Source organism: Lycorma delicatula, chromosome 12 (genome assembly GCF_047948215.1).
Source record: "Lycorma delicatula isolate Av1 chromosome 12, ASM4794821v1, whole genome shotgun sequence".
Taxonomy (NCBI): Eukaryota; Metazoa; Arthropoda; class Insecta; order Hemiptera; family Fulgoridae; genus Lycorma; species Lycorma delicatula.
The window spans coordinates 23,197,826-23,224,048 of NC_134466.1; the positions used below are offsets into that span (position 1 = coordinate 23,197,826).

Genomic DNA, 26,223 nt, shown 5'->3' on the forward strand with positions numbered 1-26,223 from the left:
TTAAATTATTCTAATAAATATTCAGTAAATTTTCTGTAATGGTTTTTATCATAAGACACAATGTGAACTAGGGAAAATACAATCTATAACTAAATATAATTTTTCAACTTTACACGCTAAAGAATTTTTTTTACAAACGCTAAAGAATATAAAGAAAGCTTTTAAATTAACCTACGCCATACTAAGAAATTATTCAAAAGTATGGAAGACAAAGTTATTCAATTATTAGCAAAGAATAATTTTTCATGTCGGCAGTGTTTTTGTCCTTCATGGTTTACAATGAAACTTATATGGAAACGATTAACTTCTAATGACAGGAAAATTTACAAGCACGTGAATGATTAATTCAAAATATAAGCTTCAAAGCTTGTGCATGGGATCATTAAATGGAAATTTTATAGGGCATGAAAAATGCCATGCCTGACCGGGATTCGAACCCGGGACCTCCAGATTAAAGGCCAATATGCTACCTGCTCCACCACAGAGGATCAGCAAATAATATTTTAGAAAATCACACCATATCTTCTGCTTGTTCCGTGTCTGTTGTTGCTTTCAACCTAACATCAGCTGCTGTTATTACTAATGGTTTTATGTTACGAGGCTATATAAATATATAACAAATTTGTGTCTTCGTCCATAATAAATTTCAAAATTTATAAAACGGTAACAACTTTGGCTAATTCAAAATTCACAAATTAAAAAAACAATTTATTTTAGCGTAATTAGAGAATTAAATATCAACTGAAGATGAGGGATCCCACGATTCTTGGAATTAATATCTATTTACTTTGTTTTGGTGGTTTAAATTTCATATGTGTGTGTGATATAATGTATGCGGTCAAAAAATGTTGAATTCAGAACTGGATTGAAATCCAATAAATCTTTCCACCGTATTTAATTTACATGTTTTTGCAATTCAATAAATCCACTAGAAATAACATCAGCTGATGCCAGGAATCCAGCGCATCAGCACATTTCAATGAATATGGTTGAAAAGGGATAGACAAGTGTGATATGATATTTTAAATATTACATCAAAATAAATTTAGTGTGATCAGTAACTAAAAACTAATAATTTTGCATAATTTTTCACACTGTCATTAATTTAATCAGCACCTGTCTTTTATCTTAACAATATAATAAAAACATGTTCACAGTGTAATCTGGAATGAACAAAAATTAATCTGTAATGGAACCTTTAATTATTTCTTGAATATATACAAAAATTTAGAAAAACATCTAAACGTAATAGAATATTTAAATAAATATATAAGAGAAGAAAAGGTTTAAACATTTAAGCTGTATGCAAATGCCAAGAAAATTTAAAAACAAATTGATTTTTAATTTTTAACAAATGATTTATTTATGAAACTAAATTGGAAAATGTTTTCAGTCTCTTGATTACTGCTGTGGGCAGGATAAACTTTCTGTAAATTTAATTTATTTCCTATTTTAGAATAAAATTAAGAATTTATACTTACTTGGGCTTATGGAATCATCTTCATCATCGAGTACTCCTGAAAGAGGGTAATTTCTACTTGAAGAAAACGATGTTCTTGGAACATCAGAACTAATAGTTCTAGAATTACCAATATTTCCAAAACTAAAATAATGTCCTGCACCTGCATTTCCCATTTTCCCAACAGTTCTCATATTTCCAAAATTACCTATATTTCCAATATTACTATATTCCATATTACTAGTACGTCTCATATTTCCAATATTACTAGTATGTCTCATATTTCCACCAATTCTACTAATTTTTCTGTTATTTCCAATATCAACCGTTTTTCTTTCATTTCCAGTACCACCAATACTTTCCATATGTAAGTTTGTATTTATATTATAACTTGGCTTTTTCTTCTTAATACTAGGAGATGCTGAAAATGGTAAATTCAAGATACATAAATGATGATAAAAAATGAATGCATTGAATTTAAACATAATATTATAAGAAAATCATTATTCTGAATAACAACATTATATTTGATTTATCTATTAAATACACAAGGCATACAAAAAAATAAATCATCAAAACACAAGCTGTATCCACAGTGTTTCAGACACCAGCAAATTAGAAAATGAATCAAGACTAATTTTTCAGTAATATTAAGAAATTTGTAAAAACTTAAAAAAGATTGTAACAATATAAAAAAAAGTATGACGCTTAAAAAGAATGAACATGTTTACATATTTGGTTCCAAGTTTTTTTAGAATCTAAAATAAATCTGCGATTTTAAACTGAAAATGGATACATAAACCGATAATTATAACTACTATTTTTAAATCTGTTAACTATACACTCCTTTTTGAAATGTGGAAACAATGTCGCCATATTCTGTAATTTGGCAGGGAGGTAGTTTCAAGCATCTTCATTTTAGATGCATTTTTAAATAAACCACCTAATCACTTAATTTAAAAGATTCACTTTCAACTACAATTTTGTATTATGTCAGTAAATCTTCAGTTAATCAGTCAAATATTTCAACTTAAAAGAGGCCTCATCATTCAGTAGTCATACTAAATGCATATTTTTGTTAAAATGCATATATTGGTGTAAGATGAGTAAAATATGCAGAAGTAGTTTGTACGACTGGAGCTGGAGCAGGAAGAACTATTTATTGTTTGCACATTTGAATGTTATCAGTTTGCGTCAAACATTGGCTTTTGAACAAGGTTGCATGATCATGTGTTTTTGTTTGTTAAAATGCGCTTTAACTTCTTCAACAGCAGTATATTCTACTACTGAAAAGTCATGTATTCTACTACTTAGTAGCAGTAGAATATGGTACTAACAGTATTGTATATTAGTGATGGAAACTTATTTAGACAAAATTTCACGTTGTGCGCTGGTGAAAGTTTAAATAGAATGTTCTATACTTATTTAGAGGCAAAATCTCATGTTGTGTGTTGACGGACAATTAGGAGATTGATTTTGAAAAATAAATAACATTTTTAAAGAAAAAATTATGCCACCAGCTTAACTTTTGTCAAATGTCAACTTAATTTTTGTTCCTAAAAAAAAAATTCTAGAAATTGGTCAGTTTTTTTTTATGTAACATGTCTGGAAACATATTATTATTGTATTTTTTTTACATTTTTCATTTTTTAAGTTATTATGGAATGTTTGCCTGAAATACTATCAATATAGCAAGATGGAAACAAAGATTTATGTGTTTTTGTACCGTGGGTATTTTCTTAACCAAAGTTTTAGTTTTATATATCAAAACTTCATGTTGATTATCAGAATAATAATTTTCATGTTAGACTAAACATCATTATAAACGAGTATTGAAAGCATAATACACAAACCAGCTATTAGGGGATATCCTGATAGGGGTGGCTCCATTGGTCTAGGAACAAGTAAAGGAGGTAATGGAAATCCTGCACTGAAAGCTGCTCCTGCACCTGATGCACCAATACCACTTGCAGGTCCTGCAGGTCTTGCAGGTAAAAATGCTGTAATATAATTTGCATTATTTATTATATATATTTATACAAAACTACTTTTTTACGTAATACACTACAACTATAAAACACCAACCAGCTGCTGGGTAATATCCTGATGATGGTGGAGGTGGTGGAATTGAAGCATGTGGTCGTAAAAAAGGTCGTGAAGTTGATATTACCATTGGTCTAGCACCAAATGAAGCACTGAAACCTCCTGCAGTTGACTGTCCAGTAGGTAAAAATGCTGTAATATAATCTGTATTATTTATTGCATACAATATACACAAAGTAATTTTTTTATGTTTTATTTATTGTCAATGAATTTGTTTCGATAAATCAGTCGGTGAAAAATTAATACTAGTAAAAATAATAAATTTTTAATTAAAATTTTGAATGCAGCATACAAATTGTTTTTTTGTATGCAAAAATTATGTGATAAATTACAGGTTGACTTATATCATTTCTTAGGTAAGACAATAAATTATACGATCTATCCAGATAAGAGGCAGTTCCTTTATGAGTTGATCATATTCTCTCTTCTTTACTACTTCCTTATACATACTTCTTCCTTGGATGAGTGCTACAAGAACTGGGTCGGTGCTGTTTTAGTTCCTTGTTTGACACTATGCTCGCATCTTATAGCAGTCAGCAGGATAGACACTTCTTTATTTGGGCTTAGCGGGATAGTGACAAAACTTCTGTTGTGAAATTTTCAAGACCTCAGTTCATTACATTCTCATCGATTATGAGCATATATAGCATTATAGTGAAATTTCAGACTAGAATGCAGAATTGACAGCATGTTTTAAATTACAATGTGACAGAGATAGGTAAATTACTAACATTTTTAAAAACTGTAGGATGGCTATTACAAATTTAGTTTACCTATAAAATTTTTTACAGAAGAATCTTTTTACGTTTCCACTTTTATTTATTTTACTCTATATTCTATTTTATTATAATTCTAATCCCATTCTTTCTTTTTTGTTCCTTTTTTTTATGATTGAGCTAAATTTTTGTATTCCCTTCATGTTGAGTGATGAATATTTTAACAATATTTTGTTTTTTCCACTTTCTGAGAGGTTCCTTACAATCCCTAAATGTGTTTGTTTGTTGCTCTTCGATGCTCGAGATTTCAAAATTAACTATTTACTTTAATTTTATGTCACAGTCTGTGTTGCGAAAATGTTGGTCTTGGCAGCGAGTGATTATAATCTTTATGGTTGGTTCACCTCATTTAAAAAAAGTATTTTATGTCTATTGCTTTCTTTTCTATTGATAGCAATAGTAGCAGCTAAGGTATTTGAAGATAAATCCAGTTCTACTATTTCTAATAAGTATTCTTCAACATAATTAACTAAATATGAGCTAATTACTAATCATAACATTATTAAAAATTTTCTTGCACATTGAACTGCATCATACTGAAATTTTTAATCTATTTTGTATAGGTATAGTAGAATGTAATCTAAATTTAAAAGCAAATATTTAAAAATTTTCTACTGGCTTTTTTAAAAAAAATTTGTAATGATGGAGTTAGTTAAGATAATGACATATTACTTCTACTTGTATTAACAAAATGCTAAATTTTTATTTATTTATGTACTTTTCACGATTTATGCAACATGAACAATCGCAGCTGGTACCTCACAAATCAACGATTAAGTAAGTAATAATAGACTGTTGAAAAATAGTGGACTCAATTTTGAAAATGTACAAATTGAAACATTAATTCTTGTGTAAATGAATGTGAGATGGAATAATTGATAGGAAACATAATGCATCTATTTTTATAAAAATACCAAAAAAAACTACAATCCTTTATGAATGAGAAAAGCTGTTTGTAAAGAACTGGAATAGATTATAACTAAATGGAGAGTAATTTTATTGTACAGGCTTGAATACACAACAAAAATATTTATCTAAATTATGTTATCCAGATTTCTGGATTATTTATTCTCTAATATTGGATTATTTTATTGTTTTTTGAAGATACATTCATATCTTCAAAACTTTCATCATGTAAATGTAATTTAAAAATAATATTATTCAAATTTTTGTAACCTTATTTCATCGAGGTAAATTTTCTTAATGTCAAATTAAGCAAACCATTTTGTAATATTCTATGAAAGGATAAAAGTAAAAATAATAAAGTTAATACCTAATTTTGAATAAGATGGTGAAGAAGTTGATGATGATGCTTTCTTAGGATCGACAGCAGAACTTGTTTCATTTGGTTTAACTACAACTAATGAAGTCAGAGGAGTCACAAACGAATACTGAAAAAGTAACATAAATTTAAATAATAACAATAAAATTCATAAATACAAAGGCTAAAAAACGTTTTAAATGAACAGACATAGATTTAATTGTTTATTTATTATGATTGGTACAATCTGAGTGATCAAGCAATAACTACAGGCATCTCTTTATACGAACTGATAAATTACCACAAAAAAAAAATATATATATTTAAATTCTATTAAATAATCCACCTAGTACAGAATATTGAGATAAGACATATCTTACCTTAATTTTTCATGAAAGTACTTTTGCAGGATCCCCATATATTTAGTCAGTCACAGTTGAAATAATTCCATTTTTATAAAATAAAAATTTTAAAATACAAATATTAAAATAATGAAAATTGCATATTATTTTATGCAAGTGCTGCTATCAGTTACAGTTTTTATAAGACTGTCTCCCTCAAACACTGTCTGATGACTTATGAAATTAAAATTTTGTTTGTATTTATATAAATAATATTTTATTATACAAAATATTTTGCGGAATTCACGAAAATCCTTTAATAAAAAATTAAGGTAAGATATGTCTTATCTCAATATTCTATACTAAGTGGTTTATTTAATAAAATTTAACAGTACAGAGATAAAATATGAATCTTAAAAAGATTAATTTAAGTAACATATATCCAAAAAAATTACAATGAAATTGTAAACTGTATGGTAAGAGTCTCACGGATAAAATTTCTTCTGCTCAAAAAACAAAAATTTCTGTAATATAAATAAAATTGTTTTTAACAAAATAATACTGACATGTAAGATGCTATATTTCTATTATCAAAACCTGTTATTAATTCGGTTCAAATTAGACTTCATCTCCTTTTTTTAACTTATTAACCTCTGATTGTAAAAAAAGTTTTACAATAAATAATAATCCAATAATAACAATAAAAAAAGTTATGAAAAAATATCAGAACTCATTAATGAAATAAAATTTTATGTACTTTAAATTTAAAAAAAAATGTGTATAGTAATTTAATAGGCGTATAAGGAAGTGGTGTCTACAACAGATTTTTAATAAAAATGTTAAACTACTTTCAAATAATTCTTTACCAATTCTATAATTTTCCAATTAACTTTAATATCTTGTTTATGTTTTATGATTATTCATGATCATGTTTTATGATTATTCATGATCAACATCAGATCAGGAAAAGTTTGACTGAAGCAGTTTCTAACTTGAAAACAGTAGGAACAGGTGTTTCTATTTTTTCTAAATACATAATGGCCAATGTCAAAAACAACTTTGTTTAATCGCTTAGGAATACAATCAAAAATTTCAAGATGATACTAACCAATAAAGTTTTGTAGAAGAAATACAATCATAACACTACTTTTTTAGTGTTTTCACATAAAATTGAACACCAAAAACATTAAGGTCTTCCTCCATAATTATGCAAGGATTTTCACCAGAATGGTAAATACAACTGTTACAGTTTACTAACGAATTCAATTTTAAGTGTGTTTCATCAGACTATATCAATGTGGTACAAAAATGAGGATTTACTTCACATCGAATAATAAATATCTTACCAAATTTCACCCTTCTGTCAAAATCATCTTCATGAAGTAATCTTAGCAGTTAAGTGTTAAACTTTAATTCCTTTCGTATTTTTCATAAATCGGGTGTTTTCTCTAAACCACGGTTAGTTGTAAGCCTATTTTGTTTTGGAGTATCTCCTACAGCTACAGTGTTTTTAAATTTTACGTTCTCTGATGCAGAATAATAATATTGATAAGTCCACAGTGGAGAATTAAGGTAATCTTGCTCGTAATTTACGACAAAAAAATAAGTTGACCTTTCACGGTTTAGCATTATTTTTTCTTTAAATATTTCTTAATTAAAAGTTGAATGAATGTTCATAACAGAAACTTCTATTCACGCTATTAAAGGAAATCTAAAAATGAAAAAAGCAATGATCAATCACCAATAAAAAAGTCTGTGGTTTTTCTTTTTGAAACATCCAGCTGGAATAGTTCTTGACTCCAAAATTCAAAGCACTATTAGTATTGTGATCCTTGCAACTGGTTAAACTGCATAAATAACAGAACTCACATAAATACTTTTATTTTCTTCATCTCCAAAATTAAGTAAGTTTGTATCTACTGTAGTAAAATGCTCAAGGCAGGGAACTTGTAGTACTTATCTGAATGCTAAACTTAATATCCTAACTTTTTGTTCTTAATGATACAGATAAAAAACTTAAATAATTTTTTTAGTTTTTAACACATTTTGATCTAAAGGTAAGTAGTAAAAATTTTTGATTATAAGGAAACCCTGATTTTTAAAAAGCAAAATATAGTAAAATATTACGTTATAGCGTGTAGTGTATAGTTTGATAACATTTTTTTAAGAAGCACAAAACCTTTTTTCAAATTTTGCTTCACAACAGTGTTACATTTTACTCATCGCTATTACTCACTTATTTTCATTTAAAATGTTTTTACTGTAAATTAGCATTGAATCAATTGAAAAAAATATAAATAAAATATATCATTACATTTGATAATCCTATTAGAAAAATTCTAATATACCTTAAGAGCTAATCTGAGTGCTTCTTTTTTCTCATCTGAAATGGTTTTTGCCTCCTTTTCATCTTTGTCTTCTGCAGGAGGCTGATATACGAATCCATAATTTCTATTTATACTGTTGTCTTCATTAAGTGATGCATCTTTATCAAGAAGCTGTTTTATTGTTAAATATGCCCAAAGTTTCTCAAGATGACCTATAAAAGTGTAATTAAAACAACATAATGTTTAGATATATATATATATATATATATATAATACATGCACATAATTCAGTTTCTGCCCTTTCATATCACATAAAAAAACCTGACGATACATTATCTCCATGTATTATCCTAAATTCATTTAACCACATTTTTCCAGATACTTTTCACTATTGGATTTTTACTACTTTCTAATTAAAAATAAACTTATTACTCTTCGGTTTTAGTAGTTACAGATTAGTTTTTCTTTTGAACTGCAATCTGTATTGAATGTCACGGACCATTTTCTCAATTTCTTTGAAAAAATATTGTTCAGTACATTACAATCTGTTCTGCTACATCCTTTCCTTCACTTCAAAATCCATTTTTCTTATTCATTTTTTATTATGACACAGTGTTAGAATGATAACAATGTCTTCCAATTTTCAAATAACATTCTCTCATTAGTTTCTACTAAAATATACACTACGGCTTGAAATCCAGGGAACAAGCTTCGAAAGGGACGCAGTTGCCTAAGACATCTTGATATTATATTTTATTTACATTGCACCATAGTTTATCAATATTTGTTATAGTTACTTTTCAAAAAAATTTTAATTTCTACTATTCCACAATAAAAATGAATAAAAACTTGTTATTAACATAAAATTTCAGTCAAAAGTGCTGAGAGGATGTTGAAATGATCTGATCATATTATTATTAATAATGATATTAAAAACAAAACAATTATTAATTGAAGAAATTAAAATTTATAATTTTATGAAGTTTTCCTTTCTTTACTGTTATGTTTTTCATATATTTTTCTCTTTTTAATAGTTTTTATTTGACTGATTATGCTAGTTTATTGCTAAACTTATTTTCTATCATTTCACCCACTACACTACTTTTTTCTTTTCTTCTACCAGCTTTCTTTTGCTTACTTTATCCTGATATTCAGAAAATAGAATTAGTATAGCATCATTTCATTAGAAATTGCATTTGATTTGATAAGTAATTCTTTCCTTTTTTATTTTGTAGCCATTATCAGTTTAGGTGGGTGGTCACCTACTATAGATGTTGAGTCTACTGTCACCCTTCCATCTTTCTCTCTATTTTGATATGATCCCCTCATTCTTCATTCCTTTTCCACCATCCAAACCGTTTAATTTATTTTTACATCACAGATGAATGTGAAATGAAAGCTGCAATTTTCATAAATTAAAAAAAAATATATTATAGAATTATTATTATTATTAACTATAAAATAATATAAATGAGATTACAGATTATAAAAATTTCTAATTCAAAATTTGTATATATATATATATATATATATATATATATAGTATAAATAAATATATATTAAATTGTATAAATATATATAAGAGGGGGTGCTGAAAAGTTCCTGGTTTTGCCTAGAAAGAATAGAGCCATAGTTTTGAAATTATCCATTTATTCAATATATTCTCTCCTCAGACTGATACACTTGTACATCGTTGTTGCAGCTTTTCTAGTCCATGCAAATAAAAGTCCTATGATTAGGCACGAAACCAGCTCTTAGCAGCCTCTTTGACATCTTCAATATCCTCAAAATGAATACCCTTCAGGCATTTCTTCAAGTTCGGAAACAGATAATAGTCTGAAGGGACTAGGCTTGGTGAGTAGGGAGGATGGTTGACCGATTGGAAGCCCAAGATTGACAATTTGGCAACCACAATGTTGGACATGTGTGCAGGTGCATTGTCATGCAACAGAAGGTTTCCTTTGGCCAATTTCCCTCGACGTTTCTTCTTAATTGCCTCCTTCAACTGGTCCAGCATGTTAGCATAATATTGTCCGGTTATACTAGATCCCTGAGGTAAATAGTCCATCAACAAAATGCCATCTTTGTCCCAGAAAACGAATGCCTTCAGTTTTTGGCTGATTTCTAGGTATGGAACTTCTTCGGCTGCAGAGAACTGCTGTGGCGCTATTCTTTTGACCGTTTCTTGATTTCAGGATCATAAACATGAAGCCAAGTGTCATCCTCAGTCACTAACCCTAACAAAAAAGCCCTTTGGAGCTTCAAAATGGCACAAAACGGTTTTGGATCTCAACTCATTCCTTCTGCTGATCACAGTTCAAATATTTGGGCACCCGCTTCAATGAAAGCTTGTACATGTCTAGAATTGTGGTAATAATGAAACCAACACACTCCCTGGAGATGTCCAGTATTTGGGCTATCTTTTTGCCAGATATGTGCCAGTCTCAAGAACGAGCTCATGGACAGCATTGCATGTTGCAATGTCAGTTGCGATTTAAGGGTGCCCAATGCAGGGCTCATCATCAACAGTGAAATGGCCAGTCTTGAAACAAGATATCCAAGTTTTCAAATTGCTGTAGGAAGCACACTTCTCTCTCAGTGTTTGTGACAGCTCAATATGAATGTCCTTTGCTAACTTTCCCTAAACAAAAACTTCATGATGACCTGTAACTCCACTGACGAGAAACTCTCTTGAGACTCTGCCATATTGGTTTTCACCTGAATCAGAAAAAATTGTACGAATTCTGGACACCTGATATTTGCTCAGGTTACATACTAAGATTTCAAACTTTCAAATGAGCCCAAAGTTGTTTTTCTATTTCAACCACGAGGCTTCAAAGTCAGGAACTTTTCAGCATCCCCTTGTACATATAGATACATCAAATCAAATAACTCCACAACCAGGTAAATCCAATTCTTAATTTTTAATCCCTCATAATTATCATTATCGTAATTTATTGTGTATATGGATTTTCATTTATACAAGAATAGTTTTTATTTAATACAAATAAAGTAATGTTATGATTTTTTCACAGGTTTTTTCATTATAAGTATGCGTAAGCTAAAAATAATTTTTTAATATGATGTAATTGTCAATCAGTAACATATTATTCCTTGTTAATGTATAAGCAAATTTCCTGCATAAATTTTCAGCATTTTCATAGTTATAACTAATATTAGAAAGAAAATAAAATATCATTTAATATTTCATTATTACCTAGACAGAAATACTAATTATTAATATACAAACCAAATGTACGGTTGGCTTCTTCGTGATGGTGAAGAGTAACTATAATATATCTTTGCATCATGTTATAATCTATATTATCTACAGTTTTAGCAGAATTAAGTTCATATGTAAGACTGTTATGAACAGGAATTGAATCACTTAGTTTACCAGCAATAACAATCTCAGAACCGTTAAATAAGATTGGAAAATGTCTTGTAGTCAATGTGCCATTTTCAACCTGTAATAATAAAAATAAAAAATTTATTGGCAGATTAATAATAATAATCAGTATTGTTGCTGATATATTTTAACAGTTGTGATAATAATATTATTTAAACTGTATCTAATAACATTCAAATTTGCGATACTATTGAAACCAGTTTATAAAATACAACAGATATAGAAAAACATTTTCAATAAAAATAATACAATTAGACTTATTTTTTAACAAAATTAAAGATTATGTAAGTTTTCCTTAATTTTACCATAGTTTTCATCATTACCAACATTTACATAACTGTCATAGAAATTCATAAGCTTCAAAATATTTTTGTCATACTTCTTTACTCCTTGTTCATTTAACAACTGTCTGAGAACTTTTTTCAAATAGTCACCATTTTACTAATTGCTTGCCATAAGAAATTCTTTGAAATTTTATAACAACATTAGGTTTAATTGATATTTAAGGTGAAAACATCTCATCTGGATTTTCACAGAAAATAATTTACTATAAATACACATGCACATTATTTTGCAAGAATATCTTGTTCCTGCTACTCTCATTTTAGATAAAACATTAAGCATTTTACGGTAGACTTGTTTGTTAATTATAATTTCTTGTGGAATAAAATCAATCAATACGAAAACAAAATGTTCAGAAAAGTTTATGACCATCAACTTGATAAATTCTGCTAATGGCAACTGACTGATATGAATATAATTTCATGGTTTTTTTTTGGTGATTGAGGGAAATGAAACTAAATTACATGCGGTGTTATACTTCAGTAGTACTACATTAATCACATTAAAAATTCACTGCTTATCCTATTTATATTTGCTAGTGGATCTTCAGTTTATGTGCACAGTAATGTGCATAAATGCTGATGGATGATTTTGTCAGGAACTGCTCTAAAACATTGTATTTTAAATCTAAGATCCCAACTTTATGATTTATTTGATTTTATCATCAATATATTTCTTAAAGTTGCAGAATGGATGATCCTGACTCTCAATCTTTCAGGATCATCCATTCTGCAACTTTAAGAAATATATTGATGATAAAATCAAATAAATCATAAAGTTGGAATCTTAGATTTAAAATACAATTTTTTAGGATTGAGAATAAACCAGAATGCTATTTGTCATGAATTATTTGTCATTTTATTATTTCATATCATTTTTAACACTCTTATTTATTGCATTAAAACTATAACTAACAATAGGATGATTACGAATCTGAGACGGTATCATGAGTTGAAAGTCTAAAAAAGTTATCACTGTTCAAATTTTAATTAGCAACAATATAAATATGTCTTATTCTTATGTTATAAATTAGAAAGAAAAAAAAATTACAATCGATTGGATCAAAACTAAAAGAATGGTCTGCATAAAGGACGGTGTACGATCAGCTAGCAGCATATGTAATTTTATGAGCTGAGCTGTACGTGTCCTGCTGTAAGGCATAAGTGAATAAATTTGAATACAGAAAACGCACAAACGATGTGTATAAAATTATTTTTTGTGCGCCATAAAAAAATTGATTGAGGTGACTTGACATGAGACACAGAAAATAGTACAGCTGTTAAAATTTTCACAATATTTTATATTTCTGCGATGATTATCATAATTGATTTGAATGTTATTTTCTGCCCTTCCTAACATTACCACACTAACATTCATCGTTGATATGTTTCACAGTACCTCCAATCTCAAAATTATGAGAATACATACTCCGAAATGCATAAACTATGACGTCAGAATAACACTTCTAGGAAGGGTAGACAATAACACTCACATCAATTATTACAGCTATTTAAAAAAACAAGCATACCATGCCAAACTTATTAGATAAGCTGTTTAGTAATTATTACTACTCTTAGGAACAATAATGAATTCTCTTGTAGATCAGATAATTTAAATATTTCATAAAGGCTGGGGCAGATATTTTTAAATAACAAAATTGATGCCTCCCTTACTATTGAAAAGCAGATTGTAATCTACTATTAGTAGATTATGGTAGTGTATGTATACACTACCACCATTCAATAGGCTAATAATGTACCAAAAAACACCATCAAAAATCAACTGCACTCTTCTACTACATTTAAATATATATTTCATAAAATTTAAAAGCAAACACACTAATTACTATGCCATAATTTACCCTATATAACTGATAAATTTCCTATGGATATAAAATAAATCTCTTAAATATAAAATGTGTGTGTTAAACAAAGGCTCCTGGAATAGACGGAATACCTGTAGAATTACTGCGCAGTGCAGGTGAGGAAGCAATTGATAGATTATACAAACTGGTGTGTAATATTTATGAAAAAGGGGAATTTCCGTCAGACTTCAAAAAAAGTGTTATAGTCATGATACCAAAGAAAGCAGGGGCAGATAAATGTGAAGAATACAGAAAAATTAGTTTAACTAGTCATGCATCAAAAATCTTAACTAGAATTCTATACAGAAGAACTGAGAGGAGAGTAGAAGAAGTGTTAGGAGAAGACCAATTTGGTTTCAGGAAAAGTATAGGGACAAGGGAAGCAATTTTAGGCCTCAGATTAATAGTAGAAGGAAGATTAAAGAAAAACAAACCGACATACTTGGCGTTTATAGACCTAGAAAAGACATTCGATAACGTAGACTGGAATAAACTGTTCAGCATTTTAATTATTTTTATTAGGGTTCAAATACAGAGATAGAAGAACAATTGCTAACATGTACAGGAACCAAACAGCAACAGTAACAATTGAAGAACATAAGAAAGAAGCCGTAATAAGAAAGGGAGTCCGACAAGGATGTTCCCTATCTCCGTTACTTTTTAATCTTTACATGGAACTAGTAGTTAATGATGTTAAAGAACAATTTAGATTCGGAGTAACAGTACAAGGTGAAAAGATAAAGATGCTACGATTTGCTGATGATATAGTAATTCTAGCCGAGAGTAAAAAGGATTTAGAAGAAACTATGAACGGCATAGATGAAGTCCTACACAAGAACTATCGCCTGAAAATAAACAAGAACAAAACAAAAGTATGAAATGTAGTAGAAATAACAAAGATGGACCATTGAATGTGAAAATAGGAGGAGAAAATATTATGGAGGTAGAAGAAATTGTTATTTGGGAAGTAGAATTACTAAAGATGGACGAAGCAGGAGCGATATAAAATGCCGAATAGCACAAGCTAAACGAGCCTTCAGTAAGAAATATAATTTGTTTACATCAAAAATTAATTTAAATGTCAGGAAAAGATTTTTGAAAGTGTATGTTTGGAGTGTCGCTTTATATGGAAGTGAAACTTGGACGATCGGAGTATCTGAGAAGAAAAGATTAGAAGCTTTTGAAATGCGGTGCTATAGGAGAATGTTAAAAATCAGACGGGTGAATAAAGTGACAAATGAAGAGGTATTGCGGCAAATAGATGAAGAAAGAAGCATTTCAAAAAAAAAATATAGTTAAAAGAAGAGATAGACTTATAGGCCACATACTAAAGCATCCTGGAATAGTCGCTTTAATATTGGAAGGACAGGTGGAAGGGAAAAATTGTGTAGGCAGGCCACGTTTGGAATATGTAAAACAAATTGTTAGGGATGTAGGATGTAGAGGGTATACTGAAATGAAACGACTAGCACTAGATAGGGAATCTTGGAGAGCTGCATCAAACCAGTCAAATGACTGAAGACAAAAAAAAAAGTATATAAAATAAATCTCTGGTTCAATTAAGTTTTAAAGAAAAATTGTCATTTTGAATAACTTTTACTATTAATAAATTGGTTATAAAACAATATCTTAAGAAAATAATAATAAACAATAATGATATTAATAAAAAATAATCTATTACCTGGCCAGGAAGATAAGAAAATTTAACATCGGCCATTAATGGTGAAGAAATTTCTTTATAGAAATTACGTAATTGTAGTTTTGCATCAGCTGCTTCGTAGATATTTCTTGCAAAACCATAATTTCTTAATGACAGTCGTCTTAAGAATTGTAAATCAGCACCATCACCAAATGCCAGACTGTATATTGGAGTTCTGAAAAAGAAGTACTAATAAAAGCATTTCATCCTGTATGACAGATATTATAAAAATGGTTAATGTATATTATTTAACTAATCATTATGTAACCAAATGAGTAAGTGATGATTAATCAGTTGACAGATGTGTAATAATGTTGTAAAACAGTTTCACTGGGTCATTCTTCAGTCATAATCGAACAATATATATTCCTAAGAGAAAAATAAACTAGTCATGAGACCTAACACACCTTTCCAAACAGTATACTAGAGATGAGACTCAAATTAGAATTCAAGATTTAAAAATTGTACATCACTAGCTTATGTAGTTAGTATGTTTCTAAAGGATGTGTATTTCTGAAATATTTAATTTTGTGTTAACTCCTTTACTAAGAAAGTTTTTTCCAAAAAATAAATTAAATAGTTTTATTTTTATTTTAAGAAGTATAATTTAAATATATTTTTATTAACACATATTTAAGCATTTTTTGTTTGTTTAATTTTAATCAAACAATTAATTTTAATATTTAACTTTATTACTTAACATTAATTTTTGATTTGATCCTATACTGATTGCATTATTAGAAAAATATTTCAGAACACAAAATATATTTTTTTTATATCTTGTAAACATTATGAATACAGTTATATTTTACTTTATCTTACAGAATAGTATTTTAAAATTAAATTAAAATATGAGAATTTGTTCAGATTTTTTTTTATTTTTATATTAACCATCAAATTTACATCTGCATTGAACCTTTAGATAAAAATGTTAACTGAATTTTGTATTTGACACTTTTAAAATAAAATCAAAAATTTGTTGAAAAAAGTTTTTAGCATGCAAATAAAAACAAATAAAACCTACCACAATTACACTGATTTCCTACATATAAAAACATAGAAATTAAATTAACAAATTTTCTAATATTTATTTACCTGGTTCAAAACATGAAAACCCAGTTTTTCACATTTAAAACAAAAAATAAATATAATTTTATGAATAGCAGATGGTAAAAAACAGGTAGAAGGAAAAAATTGTGTAGGCAGCCCACGTTTGGAATAGGTAAAACAAATTGTTAGGGATGTAGGATGTAGAGGGTATACTGAAATGAAACGACTAGCACTAGATAGGGAATCTTGGAGAGCTGCATCAAACCAGCCAAATGACTGAAGACAAAAAAAAGAATAGCAGAAATACAAACAAAGAAAAGCTATATTTCTACCGATAGCTAAGGGCATAAATAATATCAAATTTTATAAATCATCTGGAGGTGGCAGCATATGCCAGAGACTTAGAAGTGTTATGTCTGTACACTAAAATCTATTGTTTAATCCAGTAATGAAAGGATAAAAAAATATAGGAGCTATAAGATTAAAGTCAAATTAATTGCTAATGGGAGATTCTGACGACTAAAATTGAATAAATCGGTGAAAGGATTAAATAAAATTTAACTTACAGTATAAACATGAAAATTTAATAATATTATAATAATTAGTAAATAAATATTAATAATATAACTAATAAATTTATGAGATGTTAATCAACAATAAATAGAAAATAATCTTTTTTTTATTAATAGTATGAACACCCTATAACATCAACAAAAGCACAACTCCTCTTGCAAAACATTTGTGTAACTAATACAATAAGTTTCAGATGTTGGAAAAAAACATAGCATCGTGTCAGTGATGGATTTTTAACAAATTATTTAGATTGTTAAGTCAGAAAATGAATGAATCAAAGGATTAGTTGTTGAAGAGAAGCTGATTTTTTTTAACTGAAGAAGGCGGCTTGTAGGCAAAGGGGAACCAAACTGTTTGATATAAAACAAAGTTTCCAAAAAAATAATAATGAACAATAATGAAATAACAAATAATGATATAACAACTTCAAAACAAAACTAAAGGGAATTTTGATTTCAAACAAAATTTTTCACAGCTATTATGAAGTTCAGTGTGGTCGCGGATTGTAATCTGATTGATTTCATCCGTGTAGAACTAAACAGAAAAAAGACACTTTAAATTATTTTTCTTTTTCAATAAATATGTTCAAATATAAACAGAAAATCGATCACTTACTGAGAGAAGTTTCCAAACCATTCTATATCGATATCATTAACAACAAAGCAACTTATAATTCCACTAATGAATGAGCTGCATAAAAGGTTCCTTAAAGATCATCCAGAAATGCACTTTAAAATTTTGTAAAACAGTCACATTCTTTTAAAAAGTTTTAATTATTTTTATCAAAAAAATTAATTTTATTATAAATTTGGTTCAGATCCGTCTAAAAAATTAATCATTTTGTTTAACATTAAATTAAACTGTTTTCATATAATTTAAATATTTTAACATAACCCATAGATGAATAGTTGAATAATTATCATTCGCAGAATGATGTAATAACACAGCCGACTATTATTTATGAATAAAACAGTACATATTATATTAAAAGAAAAAGAAAATGAAAATAATATCAACTTACTTAATTTCATTTAGACTCGATGTAATGTTAACAATCTCGTTTGGATTTGTAACGTCAACATTTGGTTCACCATCGGTTAGAAAAACAATAATTGGTTGAGGTATTTTCGATCTATCACTCCCAGAAGCAATAAATTTACTTTGTCCTTCATTAGCAATTTTAATACCTTCCCTTAAACCTCCTATTATGTTAGTAGCTAAAAAATTAAATAAAAGATTATTTATAATAAAAAATTTGATATTTATAACTAAAATCTTACAAAAAAATAATTCATTAAAATCAACAACTTATACAAGAAAAATCAATAAAATTACAAAATATTCTGTTGGACTATCAATTACTACCAATGTAAAACATTCTAATATTAATTTTTAACTTTAATAAATTAATTTCTTAATAATTAACTGTTGATACGAAAAAAAAAGTATGAGTCTATAAACAGGGAGAATTTGTAGAAAAAATGAGGTGATTGGGTTCTGAAAAGACATCAATTAAGGAAATGTATTGAGGTCATAGCTTTAATGCCAATTAACAGTATTTGAAAATACTGTTTTAATATAAGTAAAGGAATTCCCAATGGTTTTTTAATTTAAATGAACCACTTTAAGATTATGTTTTTATTAATACAAAATATTTTTATTGTATATAAGGATTCTGGCATAAACTTATAAACTTACTATTATAATTAAAATTCAATTTTTTTTTAATTTTAAAATAAAATAAGCCAATTTTACATTTGAAGAAGTCTTGGTCACAGCGAAAGTGTAAGTTTACAAGTTAGAATACTTAAAAGATAAAAAAAAAAAAACAATTATTACCGTTATGTATTTAATATTGATTTGTGAAAAACACAACATTATACAATAGTGAGAGAACATCTTCAGAAACAAATATTAGACTTAAAAATAGAGGAAAGAGTTAAGTAGCTTATATGAACATGTTAAGAAACAGGCTGGAAATGGTGAGTGATGACAGGAGTAGGTTATATAAGAAATGGTAAGAAAGCCATATATTTATTCTACAGTGGTTTACTAACAGAAACTTCTCCTTAAAACTCTCATTTACCTTGGTGATAATTACTCTAACCGGTGTTTTAGGAAGATAGCAGCCATTTAAAAACGAAAATTTTATAAAAAAAATTGTTATTCATACATTTTTCTTAAAGTAAATGGAATATACGGGTAAAACACAGTAAGCTTTAGTGAATAATTACTTATAGAAAAAAATTTATCAAAATATAATTATTTTATAAAATTAAACATATAAATAATGATGAATCATTAAGTTATTTTAATATTTACAGCTAATAAGTATACCAAGTGTTACTTACCAGATGTAGAATGTAACTTTCCAATAAATTCTTTAGCGTTGTTAACATTGTCTACATTTGCTAATACTATTTCATTTCCAGTTCTGTTTTCAATAATACTAGAAATTTCTTTGTCACTAAAATCATATGCTCTATGACGTAATTTAAACAAATACTGTGTTTTGATAGGTGACCAAATCTATATGAAAAAAAAAATCAAATCAGTATTTTAGATGATAAAACAAAATAAAAAAAAGCTCTACATAAAAGTAATATAACATCATTGTTGAAAAGGCTAAAGTACAGTGATAAAATCACTATTCTTCATCAGAGACTGCTGTTAAGAGCAATGAGCGATTTCGTGGAATTAGATACAGTGGATTTGGATTAATCTTGAAGAATCTTTTTTGATCTGTTCAAAGAAAGTGGTGAGTTAAATTATGTTTATTCTTTTAGTAAGTTTTTTATATTTGTACATTTTAAGTTGCGCAAAAAACTTCAAAGTTGAAATCTGACTTCATCTCCTTTTTTTTTAATTTAAATATATTGATTTATTAATAATTATTAACCTGATTGTGAAAAAACGTTTAATGAAATACTTATTAAGTACTTTACTTTATGTACTTTTCATTTTAAAAAAAATGCATATATGTAATTTAATAGGTGTACAAGGAAGTCATGTGGTGTCTACATCAGATTATTTAAAAACACAACATTTTAGAAATTTTTTCCAAAGGGAAAAATTACATTTCACTGGAATATAAACAGATGTTTTGTTCCAAATGAAAAAAAATAAAGGCAATACTAAGAAACAATAGATACAAATCTCCGGACCGTAATGTTTTGTTTTCATAAGAACTAACTTCTGACAACAGATACTTTGAACTTGCAATGAGTAAGGATGTTAGATAACAAATCATTTCCTTGGTACCTTAAATATACGCACTGACTTTTATAATATATGTAACATTCCTTACAACTATGAAGAATATGTTTCCACTAAGAGTTAAATTTTTTTAACTTATTCTAACTTTTTCCTATAAAAACAGTATTAATGATAAGCTCTTTATGCTTGCTTCCTATTTATTTTTAATGAATTTCTAAAACTTTTTTTTATAAAAACATTATTAAATAATAGTCTATATTTATCTTTTAATTCAGGCGGTTTGTCATCATTCACAGATTAGTCCACCATTTCGCATTATGTTATATCCACTGAATATATTCAATCATCATCCAGTCAAAAATTAAAAAGTAATTAAATCTATTTATTATTAACCTTTTTGAAGAGTATCGGTATAATTTCAAATCTTTCTACTTTCCTTGTGAATGTAACTAGAACTATACTAAAGGAAAAGTAGATTGATCATGTTAAAAATGGGATACAGAGTCTGTTTACGCCGTTTAGCGTAAAGTTTCCGTTATTTTCAATGAATTCCAAGCTAGGGTCGGCTTACCTATTTTACATGTTTAATTATTACGATTTGTTATTGTAATTAACTCTATAATTTATTTCTGCAACTTGTTGATCGCCGAGATTAATTCTTTGCTACTTATGCACTGTATTCATCATACTTCTCGTAAATTAACCTAAAGCAAATTACTCCTGATGTGCTGGTATGTTTTAGGACTTTGTGATTTTTGTATTTTCAAGAATGCTTATCTATCAAATAAACTCCATTTATATTATTACTTATTTTAATGTGATTATATTATAATTAATGTTTTCTAAGCTAATGAAATCTGTTCATTGCTAATCTTCATAGTACAGTATATGTTAGTAGTGCAACTGTTTTCCAGTTCCACTTTCTATTGATGTTATGTTTTAAGTATCTAATTTGAAATTAAGGTGTTTTATGTTCTCTTATTTTCAGACTCTGTTACATTGTGTATTTAAAAAATGTTTATTCATGTATTTTTGCATTTAACATCATTATTCATTTGTTGATTCAACTGATATGTTAAGTATTATTAAGTTATGTTAATTTCATAATTTCCTGTTGTTTTAAGATTATGATTATAACATAAGTTCATTTGTTACACTTTCAATAAAGTCCAATTTCTTTTGGCAAATACTAGCTGTGTGTTTTTTCTTAACTTTACCCAACATAGCTTTTCACAAACATCTGAGTTTTAGTGTCCCAACTATTTCATACATTTGTACGTACATGTATGTATGTATTTGTGTTGCACATCTTTTGACCTTATATCTCAGAGTGACTGAACTAATTTTCTTCAAATTTTGCTCAAATATCTCTATATATGTAGCAATGATGAAATTAATTTTTTTTTATAAATTTGTTTAGGGGTGTCAAAAAAAAAATTTGATTTTTTTTCAAAGGCATTTTCGATAAAGCTTTACTTCAGCAAATTTGTTACCTACATTGCATATTAAATAATCCAAAAAAAGTTTTTCAAAAAATTAACCCCTTCCTCCTAAAATTGAAATATATGTTTTTGCTATTTTGCTTTATCTCTCAATTAAAATTTAAGCTGGCTCCTAATATATACTCCACATCCAAAATAAGAAGTAATTTTTTTCATTTCTATCATAAAAATTATACTATATTATTTCCACATTAGCATCTGAAAATGCTTTAAACTATCTAAAAACTTGGGCTCATGACAGAGCATCATCTCCATATGACCTTTTCAATTTTGAAAAGATTTCAGTAGCATTCTCACAGAGTTTAACAAAAAACTTGATTGCACAACGTAGCTCACAATTAGTATCACTCATTTTTGTAACGCACAACAAAAACTTGTTTCACGAAAAGTTTGTTTACATCTCACGTGGTAACAATAGAGTAAAAATATTAATACCTAATATAAATCAGCTGTTCATATAACCATATGTTTACAGTGATGCCACTTTGGCTGCCAAAAAAAAAAAAAAACTAGTCTCATTACTCTATTTACAGATATCGTATGTTAATACAGAAATACATCAATTTATTTATACATGATAATTTTGTTTGGGTAAAAACACCTCTTTTTCATATATATATATATATATATATATATATATATATTAAATAAAACAATTCATACATTAGGAAATATTGAGGCTGTCAGACAAGCTTTCTCAAAACATTCCCATAGTTTTAATCTTTGACATGCTACTATGCTAGGCATTTCTGGTAGTTAGTATATACGATAAATTTTGCAGAAATAACAGTCAAGAGGAGGTTATTATTTGCTGTTTGCAAATAGGGCACACTAGGCTAGACACATGCACTTGTTTGTTCTCACTGCGACTGCTAACAGTGCACCGCATTCTTCATCTTTCTTTTTCCTGGTTAGCCTTCATTAACTACCGTTCAGATAATACCTCAGAGGATGAATGAGGATGATATGTACGAGTGTAAATGAATTGTAGTCTTGTACATTCTCAGTTTGACCATTCACGAGATGTGCGGTTAATTGATACCCAGCCACCAAAGAACACCGGTATCCACGATCTAGTATTCAATTCCGTGTAAAAATAACTGGCTTTACTAGGACTTGAACGCTGGAACTCTCGACTTTCAAATCAGCTGATTTGGGAAGACGCGTTCACCACTAGACCAACCCGTTGGGTTGCACCGCATTCTTGTGGAAAGCTTAAACTAGGGGCTGACATGTGAAATACGTTGGGAAACAATGAAATGATGTTATCATTTCATATTAACAATTTTTTCAATATATCATATGATATATGAAAAAATTGTTTACGTCTCACGTGGCAGCAATAGACTAAAAATATCAGTCCCTAATATAAATCAGCTGTTCATATAACCATATTAACTTTACAGTGTTGCCACTTTGGCTGCCAAAAAAAAACTAGTCTCATTACTTTATTTACAGACCTCGTATATGGATTTTTAGTTTTTTTTTTGCTCTATCTACCTTCAGTTTTAATATTTTTTTTTTTTTAATTTTATTTTATACATTATATTTAGGGTATCAAGAGATATCTGCAATTTTTTTAAAATTCTATACCCCTTATACACAGAAAAATACTTTTTCAGGATAAATCTTCTTTTATAAAAAAAAAAATTTACTAAACTATCCCCACAGAGTACCTTTACTGTGCGTACCCTTACTCTTTTGGGAGTGCCCAAAATCAAATTTTATTTATTTTAAATTTGAAAATTTTGATTTTTAAATCTTATTTTGATAATTAATTAAAAAAAGCCCCATTTATACAGGGACCGCAAAATGTTAAAAAATTCATAATTTTTTTGTTACTATATTTACATGTTTATTATGAAATTAAAAATAAGACTTTCCATGATTGAACTGCAAAGATTTTCCATTGAAGCCAGAAAGGTTTTGCAATGAAACAGCTGTGCAACGTTATTGTATGACTTGATCAGCAGTGTAATCAGAAAAGTCATGAAATACTTTTCTAGAAATTTCTCTAGCTTTTAATGTAATTAAAATATGAAGTCTGCAAAACGTTGACTTTAATTTGTTTTTTATCTTTATAAAACACGATAAATATTAATAATTTTTAAACTTATAAAAAAACTGCAGTAAAAGCATTTTTATAATGCTTTGTAGAACACATTGTCTATCCATATATCTATATTTTAATTAGATCTAACTTGTTCAAATATTAGTTTTTTTCTGTATCTTACATATTTGAAAAGTTGTTTAACATAGATGAAAAAACATGTTTTATCCATAGTTTTAATTGGAAAAAGAAAAGAGGGGAAAAATAATAATAAATAAATAAATACAAGTCTACATGGAGCATTGTGTAGATAGCCACATCAAATGGGACCTAGAGCAACAATAAAAGTCTTTTCTAGTTAATTCTCAAAGGATAGTACAATAAATTTTACACAATATTTAAATATAGCTATATCAATTAATAGAATATATGTGAATAAGCAATATGGCAACATCAAATTAATTATATTAAAAGATGTAAAATCTTTTTTTTCTGATTATTTAATAATATATTTATTAAACTATGAAATATTATTTTAAAACAGATTATTTTATAAAACAATAATACATTTATAAAATAATCTAAAAAATAAATTTTCTATAAAAACAATTAACAATTCTATAGCTTAAAATAAAATATTATTTTAAGGCATAGAAATATAGCAGGATGTTTGGCTTTCATTTCAAAGGTTCTGGGTTTGTACCCTGGTCAAGCATTTCTTTCTTCACATTTAAAAAATAACTTATCTTTCACCATTAACAGAAAGAGTGATTTGAGAAATACTTACAATTGGGTGGATAAATAAGTAAATAATTATACAAATTATCCAATAAAAAAAATAATAAAATAATAATATTAATCTTTAAGGCTCATCAGTGAATAGAAAACGTAAATTAAGGATTTTATGTTTATAAAATTAATAATAATAATAATAATAATAATAATACTTTTTCAGAATTAATATTTGATAAACCAGTTAAGGAAAATGCATGATGTTCAATGCAGCATATTCTGATAAAAAAAATAAATAGCCATTAAATGCAAAACACATCATTCTGCATCTACATGTAAATAAATTGAAAACAATTAAATTATATAAGAACATATGATACTTACGATAACATCAGAAGCGAATAATATAATACTGAAATAATCATTTTCATGTAAGTCATTAAGTATCTTTATCATGGCCTCTTTAAGTTGTTCAATTTTACGTCCGTGCATGGAACCACTGATGTCTAAAATGAAAATTACATGCTTTGATAATGATGGTGCCGATGAATCAGGTGTAAAGAAATGTACGAAATATCCTTCATCAAGCTGTAAGTAAAAAATAATATTCTGATTAATATTATTATTGTAACACAATCAAAAATTATATTCTTTCCGAATTTAGAATATTTAAAATTTGAAGGAAAACAAACAATTTAACAATTTAGATTCGGAGTAACAGTACAAGGTGAAAAGATAAAGATGCTACGATTTGCTGATGATATAGAAATTCTAGCCGAGAGTAAAAAGGATTTAGAAGAAACAATGACTGGCATAGATGAAGTCCTACACAAGAACTGTCGCATGAAAATAAACAAGAACAAAACAGAAGTAATGAAATGTAGTAGACATAATAAAGATATACCACTGAATGTGAAAATAGGAGGAGAAAAGATTATGGAGGGAGAAGAATTTTGTTATTTGGGAAGTAGAATTACTAAAGATGGAGACGAAGCAGGAGCGATATAAAATGCCGAATAGCACAAGCTAAATGAGCCTTCAGTAAGAAATATAATTTGTTTACATCAAAAATTAATTTAAATCTCAGGAAAAGATTTATGAAAGTGTATGTTTGGAGTGTCGCTCTATATGGAAGTGAAACTTGGACGATCGGAGTATCTGAGAAGAAAAGATTAGAAGCTTTTGAAATGCGGTGCTATAGGAGAATGTTAAAAATCAGATGGGTGGATAAAGTGACAAGAGGTATTGCAGCAAATAGATGAAGAAAGAAGCATTTGGAAAAATATAGTTAAAAGAAGAAACAGACTTATAGGCCACATACTAAGGCATCCTGGAATAGTCACTTTAATATTGGAAGGACAGGTAGAAGGGAAAAATTGTGTAGGCAGGCCACATTTGGAATATTTAAAACAAATTGTTAAGGATGTAGGATGTAGAGGGTATACTGAAATGAAACGACTAGTACTAGATAGGGAATCTTGAAGAGCTGCATCAAACCAGTCAAATGACTGAAGACAAA

At 27.9% G+C, this 26,223-nt stretch overlaps 1 protein-coding gene across 6 annotated transcripts in view; it reads right to left on the reverse strand.

Annotated features, from left to right (window-relative positions):
• Positions 1 to 26,223, reverse strand: part of LOC142333440 (inter-alpha-trypsin inhibitor heavy chain H3-like) — a 69,160-nt gene that overhangs the window by 18,586 nt on the left and 24,351 nt on the right. Inside the window, exons 7-15 of one of the 6 annotated variants that reach the window (XM_075380538.1) lie at positions 25,089 to 25,292; positions 19,556 to 19,733; positions 18,226 to 18,421; positions 15,564 to 15,756; positions 11,518 to 11,734; positions 8,289 to 8,479; positions 5,612 to 5,729; positions 3,313 to 3,435; positions 1,482 to 1,880 (exon numbers count right to left, since the gene is read on the reverse strand). In XM_075380538.1, coding sequence (XP_075236653.1) covers positions 1,482 to 1,880; positions 3,313 to 3,435; positions 5,612 to 5,729; positions 8,289 to 8,479; positions 11,518 to 11,734; positions 15,564 to 15,756; positions 18,226 to 18,421; positions 19,556 to 19,733; positions 25,089 to 25,292 — 1,819 coding nt within the window. Of the gene's footprint in view, positions 1 to 1,481; positions 1,881 to 3,312; positions 3,460 to 3,544; positions 3,695 to 5,611; positions 5,730 to 8,288; positions 8,480 to 11,517; positions 11,735 to 15,563; positions 15,757 to 18,225; positions 18,422 to 19,555; positions 19,734 to 25,088; positions 25,293 to 26,223 lie in introns of all 6 variants that reach the window. The other 5 variants (XM_075380536.1, XM_075380539.1, XM_075380542.1 and 2 more) reach the window with 5 other exon arrangements.